Below are 21,797 nucleotides of genomic sequence, written 5' to 3' on the forward strand. Positions count from 1 at the left end.
CAAACTACTAGCACTCCTCCATTTAACATTCACTATCTTATACGTCTGCTTTGTAATAAAGCATAAACTGATAAAATTTTCCCAGCTTTCTCTTTTTTTCCAACTACGTTAATAATCTTCCTTCACTATAAATTTATCCATGACCATGCCACCTATAAAAAACAATCATCCTTGATAGGTTTCTATACTATGTGCACAACTCGCATAATAGTTACTTTGTTCTCTGTATTATATTGCATTCAACACAGATTTTACTTCCGTAGATGGAGTCAATCCAGCTATCCCTTCATACATGACTTTTGATTGCAGGACTACCTACTATATTTAAATTTCGGTAATTTTGGCTATATTGCCCATTGCCTGGTCTGCGAGACTTTTCAGCACTAGGAGACAACAGAATGAAATCCCCATACTAGCTCAATGAAGGAAGTTAAAAGATGGATTTATGGAATTTAGGTTGAGGTTAAAGCTGTAGGAAAGGATGCAGGAACTTTCAAGTAGAAGATTAAAAATAGACAAAGTTAAGGGCCAAAGGGACAATTCAAAGACCTTAAATAACGCACATACTGTAGTGGAAAGACATCACTAGCCGGGTTGGCTATGCAATAGCACCTCTTTAAAATCTTCATTGATCCTATTCCCAACTATTATTTATCCTTTAGATACTGCAGGGTCTTGCCTTACTCTCATACAGTATTTACTTTCAGACCTATTAATTCAAACATACATTTTTCTACCCAGCATACTGATTTTCACTTTTCAATCTTCCTAGCTTTCATCTATCCTGAATGTATTCCTTTCCACCAATATTTTAATTCTATTTTTCTCTTACCGACTTAAGCTTTACTTAGACTATTACCAACTACCACTCTACTATCTGGAACATTATCCGTTCAATTCACAAACCTTTCCTGTCCCACAAATTTGCCTGCTCCTAACTTTAATCATCATTTTATTATTGTAAGAACTGTTCCATGTGTCTCGAAACAATATTATAATCACCAAAACATGAAAGAACTCCGGTGGGTGGCATAAAAACATACTTGTAACAAATACAAGATGACGTCAAAGATATTTTTGTTTATTCCATGAAAAACTGCACTTACTATTTAAAACATATACAAATATTTATTAAAGAATATTGTAGGCTTTCAATTCAGATGTTTCAAACGCTTTTGTTCAAGTAAAACTAATATATTCAAAGTACAGTATTTAACCAGTGTGCAGAAACGTACTGTACCTGGATTATAATCATGTACCTTTTTATATATAAATATTTCCTGCTACCTTTCCTCTTGCAAAGAGTGGCTTTGTCAGATTTGTGTGAATGAACTAGCTGATATAAGTTGGAATTTCCTTATAAAGCCTGATCAGCAAACTATAAACACTTACTTCCTTCCACATTGCTTCACTATTTATAGTTGGCCACCTTTGCCAGCATTTCCAGTTTACAGTCAATTTTTTTTACAAATATTTTAAAGAAATTTCCTCTTTGTTGCCTGTATAAACTAATCTATAATAAAGGTGAATAATACAAACCTACTTTCTTTCCACCTATCATAATCATAAAGGTGATATATAACCTTCGTCCTTTCCACCAATCAATGTAACATAATCAGACTTAAAAAAGTCACAATCGTATAAATTTGTTTAAACATGAAGTAAGCAGAGAAAAAAAAAATATTGAAATAATGATGCTATTGAAGAAATTTTTCCCTATGCCATAATGAGGAAGAATATCTTTGGAATAGTTTCACCAACCACAGTACAGTATGAAGATTATCGTGTCGAAGCCCTCCATTTTTTACGCTATAAAAGTGCTATGAAGATAAACACATCCATTCTCTTTTTTCCAAATAATTGCACGCAAGTCAGTAACAATTAAGTTCCCAATTTCTATTTACTGCAGGTAGACATAGACATAATAACTTTTTAAGGAACTTGGCAATACATTGACCTTCATCCAGTTCAAGCATAGCTGTAATAAAACTTATATAATACTGCGTAGTATTAGACCTTATGATGAGAAGGTATGGCTTATTATTAAAAACATACCAAATACTCCATACAGGACAGTACAGTCAAAGAAGATATATTGGCAAAGGATGGTCAGTATCACAGGAAGGCTTATGCATCATGCACAGAGAAACGATTGAACGATAATGCTATTAATATCTATATCAGGAATAAGGAATTTGAGAGACAGTTTTTTTTTCCAACAAATTAAAGTGAGTTGGCAGTTAAAGAGCTAACATGAGAACAATACTCAAAATATGGCAAAATGAAAGAATAAAAATTTTCTTCAGAATACTTTGATCACCAAAAATGCTGAAAGTCTTTCACAATAAGCCATTTTTTATGTGCAATTAAAGAAACCCTGAGAACATCAGATATTACATTCCTAATTACATTGTTGCCCATCAACTACTATCTACAACTTACAACTTAAAAATCCAATAATGATACTTAAAAAAATACCTACCTACTCCCATCTGTTCGTTTGAAAATAAGCGCCTCGTGATTAACATGGTCAACGGGAGCACTAAAATTAAGGCCAATCATATAAACTTCCTGACCCCAATCAAGGAATTTCTGTACATCATTGGAAAATGTTAAAGGGCATCATATATTGCAATGCCTTTGCAAAAGCCAACCTGCAAATATGAGAATAGATGATTACCTTTAGCATATCTATCTAGATGTTTTGCAACTCTCAAAACCTTAAATAATGAGTTATGGAAATTGGGCAATAATATTCAGGGATACTGTATATCTACCACAACCTTTTTACCCAATATAGTAACATTACCAATGCTCCAAGTGTAAAAATAACATACAACTTATGAGATTAGGCATCAGTCGACTTCATAAAAAACAAATGGAAGAATACCATTCGTGGTTTACACCTTCATAAGGATCAAGGTCCAGCAAGTGTGTCTTAATTTCATCAGACTGAAAGGCTAAACTAGTTAGTTTAGCTTTAGGAAAACAGGAATAAGGATGATAAAGTTTCTCATTACTCTACTCTGCTTGCATTCAAACACATAGCCCAAAAAGATTGTCTTTTCCTCTGCACAGTGAGTGACAGGCCAATCTAAATAAGCACATCTACAACTATCATTGAGCCAGGTTAGTCCTTAATTCTGTATTTAAACACATGAGGAGAGATATGACTATCCATGAAGTTGACCAGACTTTCATTCATAAGAACAAGACTCAAACGTTAACAATTGTGAATCATTTTAATGCAAAATAACTTAAAACTATTCCAGACTGCTTTCAGATTTTATACATTAATATATATATATATATATATATATATATATATATATATATATATATATATATATATATATATATATACATATACCAAGGCACTTCCCCCAATTTTGGGGGGTAGCTGATATCAAACAAATGAAACAAAAAAAGGGGACCTCTCCTCTCTATGTTCCTCCTAGCCTGACAAGGGACTCAACCGAGTTCGGCTGGTACTGCTAGGGTACGACAGCCCACCCTCCCCCGTTATCCACCACAGATGAAGCTTCATAACGCCGAATCCCCTACTGCTGCTACCTCCGTGGTCATCCAAGGCACCGGAGAAAGCAGCAGGGCCTACCAGAACTGTGTCACAATTGCTCGCCATTCATTCCTATTTCTAGCACGCTCTCTTGCATTTATCGTCCTATCACCCAGAGCTTTCTTCACTTCATCCATCCACCCAAACCTTGGTCTTCCTCTTGTACTTCTCCCATCAACTCTTGCATTCATCACCTTCTTTAGCAGACAACCATTTTCCATTCTCTCAACATGGCCAAACCACCTCAACACATTTATATCCACTCTAGCTGCTAACTCATTTCTTACACCCGTTCTCACACTCACTACTTCGTTCCTAACCCTATCTACTCCAGATACACCAGCCATACTCCTTAGACACTTCATCTCACATTCAATTTCTGTCTCTCCATCACTTTCATTCCCCACAACTCCGATCCATACATCACAGTTGGTACAATCACTTTCTCATACAGAACTCTCTTTACATTCATGCTCAACCCTCTATTTTTTACTACTCCCTTCACTGGCCCCAACAGTAAGTGCCGACAGTTTGTTACCTTGCCTCAAATCAGGTTTGGTACTAGATTTGACTTACGAAATTTGTCATATGCCTAGACACTGGGATGGGGAACCATTCACAGTAAAGTTGCAACTTGGAAGTGGATTTAAGTTGTGAATTTGGGCTTTGTAGCCCGACACTGGGTTCTGTTTGGTTATTCGGTGCCCCAATGCAACTGGGGGGGAAAACCCAAGGAGTTGCATTATGAAGTAAAAATTCAGGGGTTGGGTCGTAAAATGGAAGAAAGGAAGTGGGAACAGAGGTAAAATATAAGACTATAAAGGAAGTATAGCTAGGGGATGAGGGAACACTGCAAAGACGCTTAAGTAATGCCTAAAGTACACTATATGAGATGCACCGATGTCATTTTCCACTCTACAGGAGAGTGGGAATAGTTTGTGGAACTGTAATTTTGTGCATAAAGCCTGTGGAATCACTTGCAGCAGATCTAGAGGGATGGAACATTGATAAGTGAAGAGCAAGGTTTATTCACTGTACCTTTTAACTACTCCTTAGACACTCCTGTTGGAGATTACTTATCTCAAGACCTTATCACCCTTATAAATAAGTGAACTTATGATATTTAAGCCATATGGCCCTAAACCAAGGTAAAACAAGAGGTTTCAAATAAGTTAAGGTTAGACTCCCCCCCAACAAAAAAAAAAAGGCCAAACTTCAGTAATGCCTACCGATACAGTGCTCTATCAACTGTGGATCCTTATTAATCGATACCTTATACAGAAGGCAAATAACAAACCATTCTAAAATAATTACTAGACTCATTTTTTATACCTAGGTGACCTTCAAGTTTTACTGACCTAATCTATGTAAAAATAGCATGTGGGTCAACAAAATAATGGTTTCATGGAATGTTCAAAATATAAATAATAAATGTAAGTTGCCTTTTAGTAGCTAATCTTTTTTGTAAAATGTCAGATTCTTCACCACTAACCTCCTGGCTAGTACAGTGGTAACGTGTTTGCCTAGCATTTCGCATGGCAAGAGATCGATCCCCGCCCAGGACCGTGAGTTTAAGCTGTTTACTGGGGAGGCTAGTGCTGTGGTAGGGCATCACAGTAGGGGGTTGGGCTTGCCCGGCTGACGTTCTGGTGAGCATCTATTCTGATGGAACCGGAACTGAAACCAGTCACCTTTAACCTTTACTTACTTATCAAGTAATCAGATTTCTATGTAACTACAGCCACTTGAAAGCTAAATTATAATAGTGATAAAAAAACCTATCCTATTGACCCCATGAGCATTGAGTCATTGAAATGAGTGGTCTATTATCATCATTACAAGCAAGGCTAGAACCATTGTTGGAAAAGCAAGATCCTATAAGACCAAGACCTCCAACAAGAAAAAATAACCCTATGAGGAAAGGAAACGTGGAAATAAATAGTCAGCCCCACTCTTCGTGAAGGTTAGGTAACACAGACAGGCTTGGATAATTAACACAGTAAGTACTGCCTAATATTGTTTTTACTTGGTTTCTATTAATATAAGTAGTTTGTAATTGAATGAATATAAATCAGGAAATGTACAGTACTGTACACGTGCACACGTATACATTACGTACTGCACGTTAAGGCTACAGTACAGTACGTAACACTACAGGCTACAGTAGCCGTTGCCCTGACCAAACCAAAATTTACCCAGTAGTCATCATACACTTACAGTATAAAACAAAAAACCCCCTGTAGTTCCTATCTAGTAATACTGTATAACACTTACTGATACTGTAGAGTATATTATTGTCATAGGCTATATGTATAGTGCTATGACTACTATAAAGCTTAACTGTACTGTAAGTGTTTGCTGTTTTCGTTTGGACTTGACTCACCGGCACCCCATACGTTACCTACATTTAGTATAAACAATACTATACACTGCTGTAATTCCATACAGCACAATATGTATACAATTTAAGATTAACTACATGTACATCTTTTATACAACAACCACCAACCATTTTCGTATGAAGTTTAACGAAGTCTTGCGTAGTACTGTAGGGAATCACATATTTACTGTACAGTATATATTTACCCCATAAATATAAACAATGTTGAGGAGTATAGTATGGAACACTGTATACAAATACATCACATTTTTACAAGAAAATATGATTCTACTCAAAAAAGGCCAAAGCGGGAGATACACAGGCAAGGATAGATGATGCAAGACTGACAAGCAGGGTTGCCATTTCTGATGTTAAATACAGTATGCACTTAATGAATTATCAAACTGTGCTAAATAATTTTTCAAAATATAACAATGATAAAGCTGAAATTGTTTCAATCAGTTTAATTGGGAAGATACTCTGGAAGACAACCAGTTTATTATATATGCTATCAGCAATTGAAGCACTATATTTCACGATGGCGTAAGATAGAGAAACCGTGCCAGAATAAAAACATAGTAAATTCTCCAGAAATGCGCTAGATCTAGTGCAAAAGGCACTGAAATGGCAACTCTGGTGACAAATTGTCCCACCACAAGAGTATTTCTCACGATTATTTGATTTTTTCTTTGATAGGTTACAGTTTACTATGTTGCAATCAAGCTTAATCGCAAAGAATAAGCTCGCATAAGGCAAGAGCTGATTGTAAACTACCAGAAAAGAAAAAAAAAAAAAAAAATATTGCGATAACAGTAACATTAAATTAGATCATTCACATATACTTTAAAACAACACGGAAGAAATAAAATAGAACAGTATGCCTGAGTATAACTAGTTAAACTACCTAATAATAACTAACATGAATTGGATTTATGAATTAGAGCTAAAATGCAGTTGCACTATGAAATAAGAAGTTGGACAACAAGACAGAAGAAAAGCTGTAACAGAGTACAGCTGGGGGCTGAAGTGACCCTTCAAAAACCCTAAAATAAAGCCTTTAGTGCACCAGGACTTATGGAGATTAAAATTTACCTTTTGGAGATAAACAAGATCCAGGGGGGTTTTATGCTTACCTTGCTAGGACAAAGGTTTATAACCAAAATGGAATTGTAAATTATGTTCATGTAATTCACATATAAACCAACGTGATTATTTCTAGAAAACCCATTTTGCCTAATAGAGGCCAAACCTCATGGGCAGAAAACTCTTTGGAGACTAATATTATGGTCAAATGTCAATCTAAGTTACTATCACACAATTACCTAAATTTCATGAAGAAATAATTAGCTATAAAACAAAATACAAAAAAAATTCTTCATTTATAATTTCCTTAAGGATTTCCCATAAAATTCCTTATTTCATGTCTCCACAAAAATAAAAAATCAGGAAAATGAGGTAAAAAAGGAAAGAATACACCATTTAATTTACAAAGTTTTGTACATAATAATGTACATTAAAAATCTGGTACACAGAAAACAAACGTTACCAAAATTGATGTTACTGGTGCATGAATCTCCTTACAACAGTAGCCATTATACGGACAATGCAAACAAAACTTTGTGCCTCCAGTAATATTCCTTCTATTTTAAATTTATTAACATAAAATACTTGGTCATAATGTTATATATGCAAACTATATGTATCCACACGAAAGTGTGCGAATTTGTGTTTTAAACTGCATATTAAGAGTACTGTACTGGTATAACAATCTGGACAATCACTTTTTATTAATGAAGTTGATAACTAACCATTTTGTAGAAGCAGTCTGAACTGAACATTCTACTGAATTTTAGTCTTAATGATAAAAAGATGTTACACAACTCTGGTTTATAAAGAATAACCTTCTATAATCTACTAGTCCTAATTCTTCAGTTGTTTAACATGATCCCAGACTAGCATATCATGTACTCGTGATAATTTTCCCCGATTTCTCATTTTCAAGATATTCAGTTGTGAGAATTGTGCACCACTTGATTTAGTCTTGAAGTGATTCTAAATTTTTGTCACCTACATTACATCTACGTGTACAAAGAAGACTGGTAGTATAAAAAGTACTACCACCATACTATCATGTGATGGTTCACAATGTAATACTAATTTCCAGGAACACAATCCACATTACTTTGCATCATACAAAAGTGAATGAATACATTCCATAAATATGGAAAAACAACAACAATAACTTTCTCAACTTGTGAAAAATGTTTTTCAGATATTTCACAGAAACAAAAAAAACAACACTTTGTTACCACCCCAATTTTGAAGTTGAACATATAATTGAAATGGAGTGAAAATGAAGATGCTACAAAAATTCAGATTCAAAACTTACACATTGGCACCTAATAAAGCCAGACAGCATATACATTCAACATACAAAATTAAAGGGTCAGTCTGACAATAATGAAACTGTTCAGCAGGTACACAAGCAGGTCATGTAAAATCAGTCATTACTGTACTAAAATCATTCATGCCACCATCTGAACAAAGTATATCTAATAGCCAGAACCAGATGAAAAATAACTTCCTCCACTTCCACGTCCTCTCTTGTTTCCTCTATTGTAACCTCCTCCGCCACCACCTCCACCTCCACCTCGTGACCCATATCCATTGCCACCACCTCTGGAGTTATAACTGCTGTTTCCTCCTCTAGATGGTTGGCTGTCCCTGAAAAATTGAAGATATCAAATATTTCACATCATCAAATAATTAACCTGTACTCTTGGGCCAAAAATGTGTTAACCATTCATCAATTAAAAGGCAAGGTAACAATACACAATACTGTAATTACAGTTTAACTTCAAGAAAACTTTAAATGTACATACATACATATACCAAGGCACTTCCTCCAATTTTGGGGGGTAGCCGACATCAAACAAAAGAAACAAAAAAGGGGACCTCTCCTCTCTACGTTCCTCCCAGCCTGACAAGGGATTCAACCGAGTTCGGCTGGTACTGCTAGGGTGCCACAGCCCACCCTCCCACATTATCCACCACAGATAAAGCTCCATAACGCTGAATTCCCTACTGCTGCTACCTCCGCGGTCATCCAAGGCACCGGAGGAAGCAGCAGGGCCTACAGGAACTGCGTCATAATGACTCGCCATTCATTCCTATTTCTCGCATGCTGTCTTGCCTCTCTCACATCTATCCTCCTATCACCCAGAGCTTTCTTCACTTCATCCATCCACCCAAACCTTGGTCTTCCTTTTCTACTTCTCCCATCAACTCTTGCATTCATCACCTTCTTCAGCAGACAACCATTTTCCATTCTCTCAACATGGCCAAACCACCTCAACATGTTCACATCCACTCTAGCTGCTAACTCATTTCTTACACCCGTTCTAACACTCACTACTTCGTTCCTAACCCTAACTACTCCAGATACACCGCCAGCCATACTCCTTAGACACTTCACCTCAAACACATTCAATTTCTGTCTCTCCGTCACTTTCATTCCCCACAACTCCAATCCATACATCACAATTGGTACAATCACTTTCTCATATAGAGCTCTCTTTACATTCATACCCAACCCTCTATTTTTTACTACTCCGTTAACTGGCCCCAATAATTTGCATCCTTCATTCACTCTCTGATGTACATCTGCTTCCACTCCACCATTTGCTGCAACAACAGACCTCAAGTACTTAAACTGATCCACCTCCTCAAATAACTCTCCACGACATGACATTCAACCTCGCACAAACAACCACGGCGACATCACACATACAGGTCTCCGCCCAACTCTCACCGCAAACCAATCGCTCACTTTATTTCCTTTCCTAACACATGTTTTACTACCTTTGTAGAAACTTTTCACTGCTTGCAACAACCTTCAACCAACTCCATATAACCTCATCACATTCCACATTGCCTCCCTATCAACTCTATCATACGCTTTCTCCAGATCCATAACCGCAACATACACCTCCCTACCTTTTGCTTAATATTTCTGGCATATCTGCCTAACTGTAAAAATCTGATTCATACAACCCCTACCTCTTCTAAAACCACCCTGTACTTCTAAGATGGCATTCTCTGTTTTATCCTTAATCCTATTAATCAGTACTCTACCATACACTTTTCCAACTACACTCCACAAACTAATACTTTCTGTGTTAGATCCTTTAGGGTGCAATCCTCGTTGTTCAGATTCGAAGCATAGTGCAAGACTTTGGCCAACGACCATGTTATGGGCTTTGAGTCTAGAGCATGCTTTGGTATCTTATTGAAGATTTCACTTGTGAGGTCCATCTGAAAGGCGTACAGAAGAAGTCTAGTCAAAGCCTACTTACATGCAGTTATTGTGGTGGAAGCCAGGCCTTGTTCGTGTAGGTGGATGAAGAAAGATGGACAGAAATCTATTGATATTTCTGTTGGTTTCCTTGCTTTCACAAAGGAAACCCACTTCTTCCAAGACGATTCATATTCTCTCTTAGTTGAACTTGACTTGTATTCTTCGATGAAGTCGATTTCGTCCTTTGAGATCCCAAACCTTTTCTTCGCTGCTAGGGCGAGAAAATCATTTGATGTAGGTTGTTGGTTCTCAAGGATGAAGCGTAAACAGTCGACTTCTGAACCATTTGGGATAAAACTGGGTTTGGCAGAGCAAACAGCTTCAGTTACAATTCTAGAACTAGAGAGAACCAATTGCTTCTGGGCCATTTGAGAGCCACTAGAGCAGCTGTTCCTCTGAAGGATCTTAGCTTGTTGAGGGCTTTTAGCAGGAGATTGGTTGGTGGAAACAGGTAGATCCGATTCCATCTGTTCCAGTCGAGAGACATGGCGTCTATCGCTTCTGCTTGAGTGGCTACATAACAAGGTAGTTTCTTGTTGTCGCTCGTTGCGAAGAGGTCGATCTGCAGTTCCGGGACTTTTTCCAAGATGAAGGCGAATGAGTCTGCGTCCAGGAACCATTCTGTCTCTATCGGCTTTTGCCTGGATAGAGCGTCCGCCGTCACATTGTGGAACCCTTGCAGGTGAACTGCTGATAAGTGCCATATTTTCTTCCTTGCCAAGCGAAAGATGGCTAACATCACGAAGGGAGCTAGAAGAACCAGCGACCTGAGAGATTGCCTTCTTCCTGGCTGCTGTTAACCCTTAAAACAAGGCACAACTGAACTGGTCTTAGGGGGTCTGTGTACCAAATACATGGTCCAGGACTGTGTCCCTACCTTTAGGAGGAGCTAATCCTGGGTTAGACAACCAGTTGATAACTTTCATGCTGGCAAGGACCTGCCGGAAAGCAGATTCAGATTCTCGTCGCTCCGCTTCTGACTGGAACTTCAGACTAGCTGCCTTGGGCAAGTTGTCCTCATCCGATTATTATTATCATTATTATTGTTATCATTATTATTATTACTAGCTAAGCTACAACCCTCGTTGGAAAAGCAGGATGCTATAGGCCCAGAGGCTCCAACATGGAAAATAGCCCAGTGAGGAGTAAAGGAAAAAAAAAAGGAAAATAAAATATCTTAAGAAGAGTAACATCATTAAAATAAATATCTCCTATATAAACTATAAAAACATTAACAAAAGAAGAGGAAGAGAAATAAGATAGAGGAGTGTGCTCGAGTGTACCCTCAAGCAAGAGAACTCTAACCCAAGACAGTGGAAGACCATGGAACAGAGGCTATGGCACTATCCAAGACTAGAGAACAAAGCTTTGATTTTGGAGTGTCCTTCTAGAAGAGCTGCTTACCATAGCTGAAGAGTCGCTTCTACCCTTACCAAGAGGAAAGTGGCCTCTGAAAAATTAGTGCAGTAACCCCTTGAGTGAAGGGGAAGAAGAATTGTTTGGTTTTGTGTGTTGTCAGGTGTTTGAGGAAAGGGGAGAATATGTAAAGAATGGGCCAGACTATTCAGTGAGGATGTGTGTAGGCAAATGGAATATAAACTGTAACCAGAGAGAAGGATCCAATGTAGTACCACCTGGCCAGTCAAAAAGACCCCCATAACTCTCTTGTGGTAGTATCTCAATGAGTGGCTGGTGCCCTGGCCAACCTACTACTGATTCCAGTAAATCATCCACTTTCAAGGTATCACCCATAGAAGCATGTAGTGGGTCAGGGTCGTCAACAGGAAGGACATCTCGAGAGGAACCAGCCAAAGGGGACCTCTAGCCCTCTCTTGCATGACGGCTTCATGTGCCTTCATATTCTTTGGGATGGTCTTTGTGTCCTTACGCTCTTTACGGTACAGCAAATACTATTCCAGCAAGGAAGGTCTGGAGGGTGCCTGCCGTTCCTTAGGGGCCCGAATCTCTCTTTCTTGAGGTTCTTCTTTCTCCAGAGGTGGTCTAGAGAGAGGCCATAGTTCAGGCGGAACTACTGTATCTCAATAGGAGAAGGACTGAACAAAAATACGTGAGAGATCTCACGCGGATGGCCACTGTCTCTGCTCACCCTAGGGTGAAGAATGACTGCATGTGGAGGTGTCTGCTTACTGGCACACCCTTTGCAGCTTTCTTCGGTCTTCCATTGGGAGAGAGGGGCGGCGATGGTACTGGGTCCTTAGACAGAACAGGCCGCTTCCTGAGTTCAGAGGGAAAAACAGAGAAAGAGGAGAAAGAAACCATCTCCAATGGGATGACCAGTGTAGAGGCAACCACGGGCCTCTGCTGAGGTTATGCATCCATCAGTGGAATTCGTTTCTGCCTGGGAGGATCTACCATGACAACTGAGACCACTTTGATAAGCCCGTCCAACCACGATGGCTGACTTCCTACAGATGACAGGTCTGGGGTGTCCTTGGGAAGACCTGGAGGTGGAGAACGCTTCTTCGGAGGGAATGGCCTCAGGACTTCGAACTGTGGGGAAAAAGAAAGAAGGAACAGGCATCAGCTAGTCATCCTTCGACGGCCTCCTTGGACGATCAGGAGAGATCAGAATATCTGCGTATTTATTAATTGGATGCTGGAAGCCTTCTGTGAAGGGAACGGGTCGTTCACTAGTTGCCACTAAAGTCGACAGCCCCTGAAGAGGTTCATCACTTGTGGGAACTTGTGAAAATCTCCCAAGCGCACATGAACACAAGCACGGAACACTCAATTCACGCGCGGGCATACAGGATTCATGAGTCAAAGAAAGGGAGTAAGGAGAAGTTCTTGGGGACTTTCGACAAAAGGGCGAACGGCGAACACGGGATGGAAATCAACAAGGAAATCGTAAGGTGGCAGAACGGCGATAAGGCAAGTGTAGCGATGGAGATCATCTATAACGTGCGTGAGGGATGCACAGGGGAGCATCTTGCAGGAGATGCTTGTGAATAATGACGAGTAGGAGAGCGTAGAAATGGTGAGTGACGAGCATGGGAGCGTCACATAGAAGATCGATGAGATGATGAACGACGAGTTGGAGAGTGTCTTGTCACAGGAAGATGATGATCAGCGCGATAAGATAAAGAGTGACGGAGAGCATTGCGTCGGCGAGGTAGAGTTGGTGATCGACAAGCAGGAGATCACATCATGGAAGATCTGCGCACTGCAGGAGAGCGTCGTCTGGTGGGAGATCTTCAGGAGTGACGTGATGGCGAACGACGCATGGGAAGGTCTCGTTCTGATGAACAGTGAATAGAAGAATGCCGATCAGAAGAGCGTTGATGACGATGCCGATCAGAAAAACGATGAGCTTGCAGATCTGATGAACTGGAGCACTGCCTGACGGATGACGCGAGAACAAGGCCACGATCCCTGGAAGACGATGAGGTCCGAGAATGGTGGGAGGCCTTGTTGTCAGCAGGAGGACGTTGAAGAGGTGGAGAACGGGTGTGAGGGTCACGAACAACGCTATCTGGAGAGGGCGAGAGATGGACCTCGCAAACAGCCAGCGCATCTACAGGAGAGAGCAACAAAAGGGGCAACAGGAACGTGATCCCTCTGGGCACCACGCTGAAAGAGTTCAAAGAGGACAATCTACGACGGCCAAGCCTGCAGCTCATCTTAAAGTGAAAAGGGCTCGCCCGTGGGTGGGGGCAAAGGTGCTTCTCTAGGGGAAGAAACAACGTCCCAGGAACACCGAGGTTGCCAAGGAGTTAAACGGTCTACGCTTCTACTCGTCCAGCCCTTGTAAGAGTCAGAACGAGGAAGAGCTTCAGGAAGAGGTCGGGGGATGATAGCAGTCTGTCTCTCTGCCCTCGAGGAAGACTCTGAAGGTGAAGGGTCTATTTTAGACTTCTTACGCCGCCACCTAAACCTCTCCCACTGGGAGGCAGACCACTCCCTACACGCGTCACAGGTGGAGCCCTGCTCACAATGATGCTCTCTTCAGGTCAGCCTTAAAGAATGAGGGTCAGTCTAGATCGAGGACATGAAGATGCCACAAACGCGACCTTCATGTCCTGGACACACGTGCATAAGGAGCGTCAAGGAGAACAATCACACTTGTAAGAGAGAAAGTCAGTTATAACAGTAATGGTCTCTATGGCCAAGTCTTTAGGAGCAGAGAGCGGTCACGTCCGTACTCTCCCAAGCCAAAAGAAAAAGTGGTGAAATATTACTGCTATGTGAGTGAGTGGGGGTACCCGGTTACACTGGATACCCCCTCTATCCTTCCACTAACTAGCGGTTGTTCAGTTGCCACCTCACATTCAAGTGTTAATGGCTAGTCTTCAAGCTCCACTGAAAGATATTCCCTATTAAATACCCTTAAGTTTGTTCAATGTTGGAAGAATTAAATTTTCAATTTTACTATTTTATTGACAGCATATAAAAAAATACTATCAGTAAGCTATGACCTTAGATGGAAAAGCATAAACTCTGAAAAACAGCTTTTAGCTAAATATAGTTATTGGTATACAGTATGCCAATAGGAAAAGCATGACAAGAACAAGTAGGCTATTAAGAAATCCTCTAGCAGTGATAGAAGTACAAGCAATCAAAATAGGGCAGTTTGAAATTAGTAGTCATCCTATTTTTCTTTACTGGAGCTACGCTTAAATTACTACATCCTCTATCAATCTACTGGTGCTTCCCACAATTTTGTGGATAGCCAACATATAAAAAAAAGAAAAGAAAAGAAAAAAGGGCAAAAGGGGATTTTTTTTTCCCATTTTGCCGCAGGGATTCAGCCGAGTTTGGTTGGTAACTTCTAAGGTACCACAGCATACCCTCTCCCCCTTATCAACCACAAGAAGCTGCATATGCTGAATCCTCTATTGCTGCCACCTTAACAGTCACCAAGGTGACCAGAGGAAGCAGCAGGGCATATCAGCACTGCGTCACAATCGCTCGCCATTCATTCCTATTTCTAACACGCTCCATTGACTCTCTAACATCTATCCTCCTATTACCCAGACGTTTCTTCCCTCGATCCACCCACCCAAACCTTGGCCTTCCTCTTGTACTTCTCACATTAACTCTTGCATTCAACATCATCTTTACTAGATGGCCATTTTCGATTCTCTCTCCATGGCAAAACCACCTCAACACATTCATACCCACTCAAGCTGCTAATTCATTTCTTACACCCGATCTCATCTTCACTACTACGTTTCTAACCCTATCTTACGAGATACATCAGCCATACTCCTCAGACACTTCATCTCGAACACATTTTATTTGTTTATCTGTCATTTTCATTCCACACAACTCCGATCCATACATCACAGTTGGTACTCTCTTTACATTCATTCCTAACCCTCTATTCTTTACCACTCTCTTCACTGGCCCCCAACACTTTACATCCTTCATTAACTCTGACATATATCAGCTTCCACTCCATCATTTGCAGCATAACAGACCCCCAAATACTTGGACTGATTTACTACTTAAAGTAACTTTCCATTCAACCTAGCATCACATAACATTACTCTTACCCACATTAACTCAACTTCCTTCTTTCACACACCCTTCACAACTCTGTCACTAAACAACACAGCTATCCTCAAAGTCTGCAACCTATATAGTATCATCCACACACAATAATTGGTTCACCTCCCACTCATGATCACTCTCATCCATCAGTTTCAATCCTCGACCAAGAACTCAAGCATTCACCTCTCCTACAACTTCAACAAACAAATTGAACAACCATGGCAACATCGCACATCCCTGTCTCAGCCCACTCTCACTGGAAACCACTCATTCACTTTATTTCCTATCCTATCACACGCTTTACTACCAATGTATAAACTCTTCACTGCTTGCAACAACTTTAAACCAATTTCATATAGCCTCATCGCTTCCCTATCAACTTCATCATAAGCTTCTCCAGATCCATCAATGAAAAATACACCTTACCTTTTGATGAGTATTTATTGCATATCTGGTAAATTAAGAAAAAAAAAACTAATCCATACATCATATGAATAAAATGAAGATTTATCAAAATAACTAGAAAACAAATAACAATGATACCAATCTCAGGACTGCTGTAAAAAGGTAATCAAACACACACTCACAACCATCTATGTTTAGCAGAACATTTGATTATAGGTATAAAGAGATGTCCTTGTACAGTATCCTAGTGGTGAGTAGGAGAAATAATATTACCAGCAGGTAAAAATTCATGTAAAACCTTTGTCTTTATACTTCCCTATGGAAAAAATTTTTCTCGTAGCCTAAAGTAAACGAATATTGGGGAAAATCCAACAACCTAATTAACATTTAATACTAAAAAAAATACTTACCACTGACTATTATTATATCCCCCTCCTTGTTTTGAAGAATTATAGCCTCCTCCACCACCACCTCCATAATGTTTATTTTGATTATATCTTCCACCCTGCCCTCCTCCACCTCCATAACTGTAAAGAATAAAATGAACATTGAAAGTTGAAGATTTACAAAATATCTTGCACATATGTACATCAATATTGAAACTTCCGAACACATACACAAATAATGACTGGAATTAAAAGTTAGGTATATCATGAGACATCCCAGCTGAGCCAAAAAAGCAGTGAATTAAAACAAAAGTAACTTGAAAGGTGGTTTCACTTACAAATTGAGAATATTTCACCATTAATAATAGGATCTTGAAGTATCTGGTTTGTCAAATGACTGTGCACTAATTTAATGGGGCTTCTTCAACAATTTAACTGGGAAATCTTTCAGAAAACCAATATCAGAGAATAAAACCCTTAGGGAAATAAAATGTGTAAATGAACTTTATAATACTGACAAAAAAGATATGGCAATCACTCTCAGGATGTACAGCTTCAAAATTACTTTCAAATGCCTTTGCAGCATTAGCTGCACTATGAAAATTCTTACAATTAACCATACCCTCCCTTGTAAAATGTTATTTGTTCCTACACATTTAAAAATATTTTGTCCTTTAAGTATGGAGACTCGCTGACTGGTGGGTTGGACGTCCCCTAGCACCAAACTGGGTATGGAAATCTAACTGGTCACGTATGGAAGTGAAGACGAAAACTCCAGCAACCTCCTATCAGTCTACCATATGGATAAATAGATTATCAGGGCCTAGCCAATAAGATTAGCATGAGGTCAAAGGAGGAATCCCTTTATCAGTGGAATAATACACCAGAGGGCTGATAATAAAGTTTGGTATATATTCTACCATCCTCCATCTTGTCTGGGAAGGATGGGGGAGAAGCCTCTCTAGATTCTAATGAATGAAACTCAGAAATGTAGTTTACCAGACCCAAGTCAGATCCAGAGAGTAATACTTCAACTGCTTTGTCGAAAAACAGGGGCTGAAAGGTTGAAGAGAGTTATTTTGCTTTTCATCCAAAAACAGGGGGCCAAAAGACTGAAGAGGAGTTATTTTGCCTTCATTCCCAACATACACCTATGTGTTACCAAAGACAAAATGCTTACCATCCCACATGAAAGCTGGGCTTGCTACACAAGTACTTGAGCAACTACCACAATGCCAAGCACAAAAGCATCAAAAGGACTTGTAGGTACACCTGTAGATTAAAGACCATGAAAAAGGATTTCTGTACACCCCACAAACTTCACCCTGGTCACCTGCAAGATTCCTCTTAATGGCAAGGTTGGAGCCTAACCTGATTTTGCAAGTTCCAGAGATAGCCTATCTCACGAAGTCAGGAAGAGATTGTTGCCAGATACCTCTTTCTTGGTTTGGCCAATGCTAAGGAAGAGTAGTTGACCCTCAGGTCTGAGGTGTGTCTTTTTCAGATAGCACCGCAGAACCCTCACAGGACACAAAAGCATCTCCTGTCCATGCCATCCAATGCTTCACATAGAGAGAGGATGGAGAAGGCGTTGAACAAGGGATTGTGCTTTGGCAGGTTTCAAGTTGTGGCCATACATCCTGGCACGTAAGGGAAATCCTTCCACACCTCAGAGTAGGAGACTATGGCTCAAGATCCTACCAAGGTGAACCTTTAAATGAATGCCTGAGGAGCAGTATTCAGTCCAAAGCAAAAGTCTTGAACTGGTATCAAAGACAGTAAAGGGAAGATAGGAAAGCCTACCTATAAAAAACCTGTGTGCTTTAGCAGCGCCATTTATTGCCAACGCACCCTACTAAACTAAAAAAAACTACAGGTGTTTGGTATTTCGGAAGGTTCGTATGTTACTATAAAAGCTATCCAATAATTGGTCCATTATTATCCATGTAGTGATTTTTCATATATCTATATTGAATCATATTGATCATTAGACTAACTATATTCTTTTTCATACTTGTACAACTTGTTACTTGTTCATTTACGAAAGGCAAGTTAAGGTTAGGCTGTGTATTTCATGTATATATAATATTGCAAATATAACTCACAAAATATATGAAAGACACACATCCGAAACAGGACCTGTGAGAAGATTAGTGGTGGGTGGTCAAATATTGTCTTAGGCTTGTTAACAGTTACATTTTTCTCATACCATATGGATATGCTACGAAAAAATGCTGATTTTTTTCAGCATTTAATGTGAATTTTGTTTCAACAGGTACGAGTATGCACTTACATTAGTAAAATAAGGGCTGCTCAAAGTGGCCTAAGCATCTATTAAGCCCTACTTCAATGTACTGTACTGTATAATCTCGGACTTCGATAAAGTACAAATTCTGCAAGTTATAACTATATATATTCAATATACAACCTTATCTTAACTTTGCACCGACAGATGGGAAAAAAATTGCACCAATAAATGAGTTTATGCTTGAAGGGCTATATATTCAAAACATGCGCTCTTGTTTTACATATGGTGACATACTGCTAAAATTGTTTTGAAGACTTGAGTTAGCGTTACCAGACTTTTAGATTCCAAATTCCCCTGAGCAGGATGGAAATACATAATCATGAGCTTGAATGATCATGCCTGATAAAAAAAAATACCCATCATAGTTTGAAATGAACGCTGGTGAAATTGTCCTTCTGGTAACACTGCCTTGCGTAAGCAAGTAACAGACAAGAACAGTGCCACCTGTTGCCCATGCGCCCTACTAAAGCGACCAAATGCTCACAGAAATCAAAGCGACCTTCCTGTCTTCCCATTATTGTCTTTGCTGGTACCTCATACTGTAGAGGAAGTACATTCAAAGGACTGATACATGGATACTTGAAAGTATAAGACCTTCAGATCCACAGAAAGGATGAAGTCTTCCACTCTGAAGAAATTCTGTACAGACCATACTGTTTCCTCTGCACTTGCTTTAATGGATAGAGGTTAATGAGAGGCCTCCAAGCTCCGTTGACTCAATCACCAGGAAGAATTAACCGTAGAAGCCCAGAGACTTGACTTGAATTATTTTGAGTGTGTTCCTCTCCAACATCTCTCCTACCTCTGTAGGCAAGGCCATAGTTCTTGATAATGTTGGAGGAATGATGAGAACTATTTTGGAAAGTGAGTAAGAGAACGTCAAAGGGCCAAACGATTGAAGAGGGTAGTAAGCAACTGTTCCAAAGGACTTCCACTATCCAAGGCTCAGCCCTATGTCTGCTAGGACTCAAAGGCATAACAAACAATCCCCAACTCTAGGCAGTAGGAGAGGGGGAAAGCTGGCCACAGTGTTTCCACTTCTTAACTTCTTCAGCCGACTCTCTGTCTGTAAGGAACAGGTTAGGTGAATCAAAAGGTATATGCATGCACCAGCTTCTTCTGATCCAGCAGGTTTGGTCACGCTACCTCCCGTAGAGACAAGGCCCATGAAAAAACTTTGAGTTGGAACAGGGAGTTGTGTGAAGGAGTCCACACATCCAAAATGCCACCTACAGGTGACTCCTCGAAAGGAGAGCCGTAGCTGCGCACACCAATGAGTTCCAAAGCAGCAGCAATACCTTTGGGCTAACTTCTTTTAAAAATGGAGAGACCAAGATATCCCTCCTCCTCAAAACTTAGATGGCCCACTGCCTACCTACCGGACAGCACGAGACTCCGGAGTTAAACTCAATGGGTTGGCAAAGTACGTAATTGCACCTGACCACTGATCAAGCCAGGAGATCGCTTAGAGGGAAGCCATGGTCAAAACACCATAGCCTACAACTTAAGGTGAGAAGGCAGTGCCTTTACCTTGAGTCTCTCCAAGGAGAGTTAGTCAGTCAGTGCATACATTGATGGGTCATCCTGAAGAGGTGCTGATGTAGCAAGCTTGCAAAGAACCTTCCCTACCTTGAGAATGGAAGGGGCATGATCTTGTTAGCTTGACTAGAAGCAAGAGAGCTATAAGATCCACAGTTCTGATCATTAACCCCATCCATGGCCAGGCTAGCCAGATCCAACCAAGCCTTATTAATGAGTGCCCTCCTCCCAAAGTAAGATCAAGAAAGCAAGCTTCACACAACTGTTACCAAAGACAAATGAGCAAATAATTATAATAAAATTTCAGATAAAAAAATAACATGAATCCTTTGAAGACTGAGAAAACAATTAAGAAACAAGTACAGTAATACCAGTAAGGCTGAAGTAACTAGCCAAGATGCATTATCATACAGCAAAGACCTACAATAAAGTAGTTGAGCTGTTTAAGTGGTTTAGAACCTCCGCGGGAGTTTTACAGCATGGTTTTGATATACTGTACAGTTTAATTTGGCTCTTGACTGTGTAAACATAGAGCAATAACTTCCCATGCCACAGCCATACTATATTCTCTCCCCATGGTAATTTTCCTGCCATGGGTTATACAGAGAATTGAGAAAAAAAAAACATTATGGCTGTATAGTGTGTTTGTAGATCCCTATAATTAAAATCAAACAGAAAAACTTGAGGGTTATACAAATAAAGCTTACAGTACAATGCACAAAGAGATAAACAAAATCTACATTACCCTTGATAATTTGCAGACTGGTTCATCATTTGGAAATTTCCTGGCGGAGCTCCAAGAAGACTAGTTCCACCTCCACGTCCACCTCTACCGCCTGACAGGCCACTGGGTGGTGGCACATTACTATACTGGCCACCGCCTCTTCCCCGATTCATGTGATGACTATAATTAGAAAACATCAACCATCAGGTGGAGTATACAACCATTCAATAGCCTGAACTTCACTCATATAACACTACCTATGCTTTCTGATCATTAAATTCATGATGTGATATGGCATTATTGCAATGAAATATTTACTAACAAAAATTGAAAAAACAAATTTACTGTACTGAACTCTGAATTTGATAACAAAACTCTTAACATCTATAATTAGAAGAAAGTCTAGCAAGTATCTTGAGATAACTAACTTCACATCATACATATATCAGTGCACTACTGTCCTCATTAACCCTGATACTGTTCTTTTCATTCCTTTACTGCTTCATTCTTAAACAAAATATTCAACACAACTTCTAAACCAAACAGCACACATCACCATCGGAAGGATACATGACATTATAATTTCTCCTTTGGTAAAAAAGTTCAC

At 39.6% G+C, this 21,797-nt stretch overlaps 1 protein-coding gene across 2 annotated transcripts in view; it reads right to left on the reverse strand.

Moving 5' to 3' along the window:
- Window positions 1-7,421: 7,421 nt before the first annotated feature.
- The window catches only part of Rat1 (5'-3' exoribonuclease 2 Rat1), a 149,385-nt gene continuing 135,009 nt past the window's right edge, over window positions 7,422-21,797 (reverse strand). For both annotated transcript variants that reach the window (XM_068360979.1, XM_068360980.1), the window contains 3 exons: window positions 21,212-21,370; window positions 16,644-16,760; window positions 7,422-8,681 (listed from right to left, as the gene is read on the reverse strand). In XM_068360979.1, the coding sequence (XP_068217080.1) occupies window positions 8,510-8,681; window positions 16,644-16,760; window positions 21,212-21,370 (448 nt within the window). In that variant the 3' untranslated portion in view covers window positions 7,422-8,509. The remainder of the gene's footprint in view (window positions 8,682-16,643; window positions 16,761-21,211; window positions 21,371-21,797) is intronic.

This window comes from Palaemon carinicauda, chromosome 37, assembly GCF_036898095.1.
Source record: "Palaemon carinicauda isolate YSFRI2023 chromosome 37, ASM3689809v2, whole genome shotgun sequence".
NCBI classification, from domain to species: domain Eukaryota; kingdom Metazoa; phylum Arthropoda; class Malacostraca; order Decapoda; family Palaemonidae; genus Palaemon; species Palaemon carinicauda.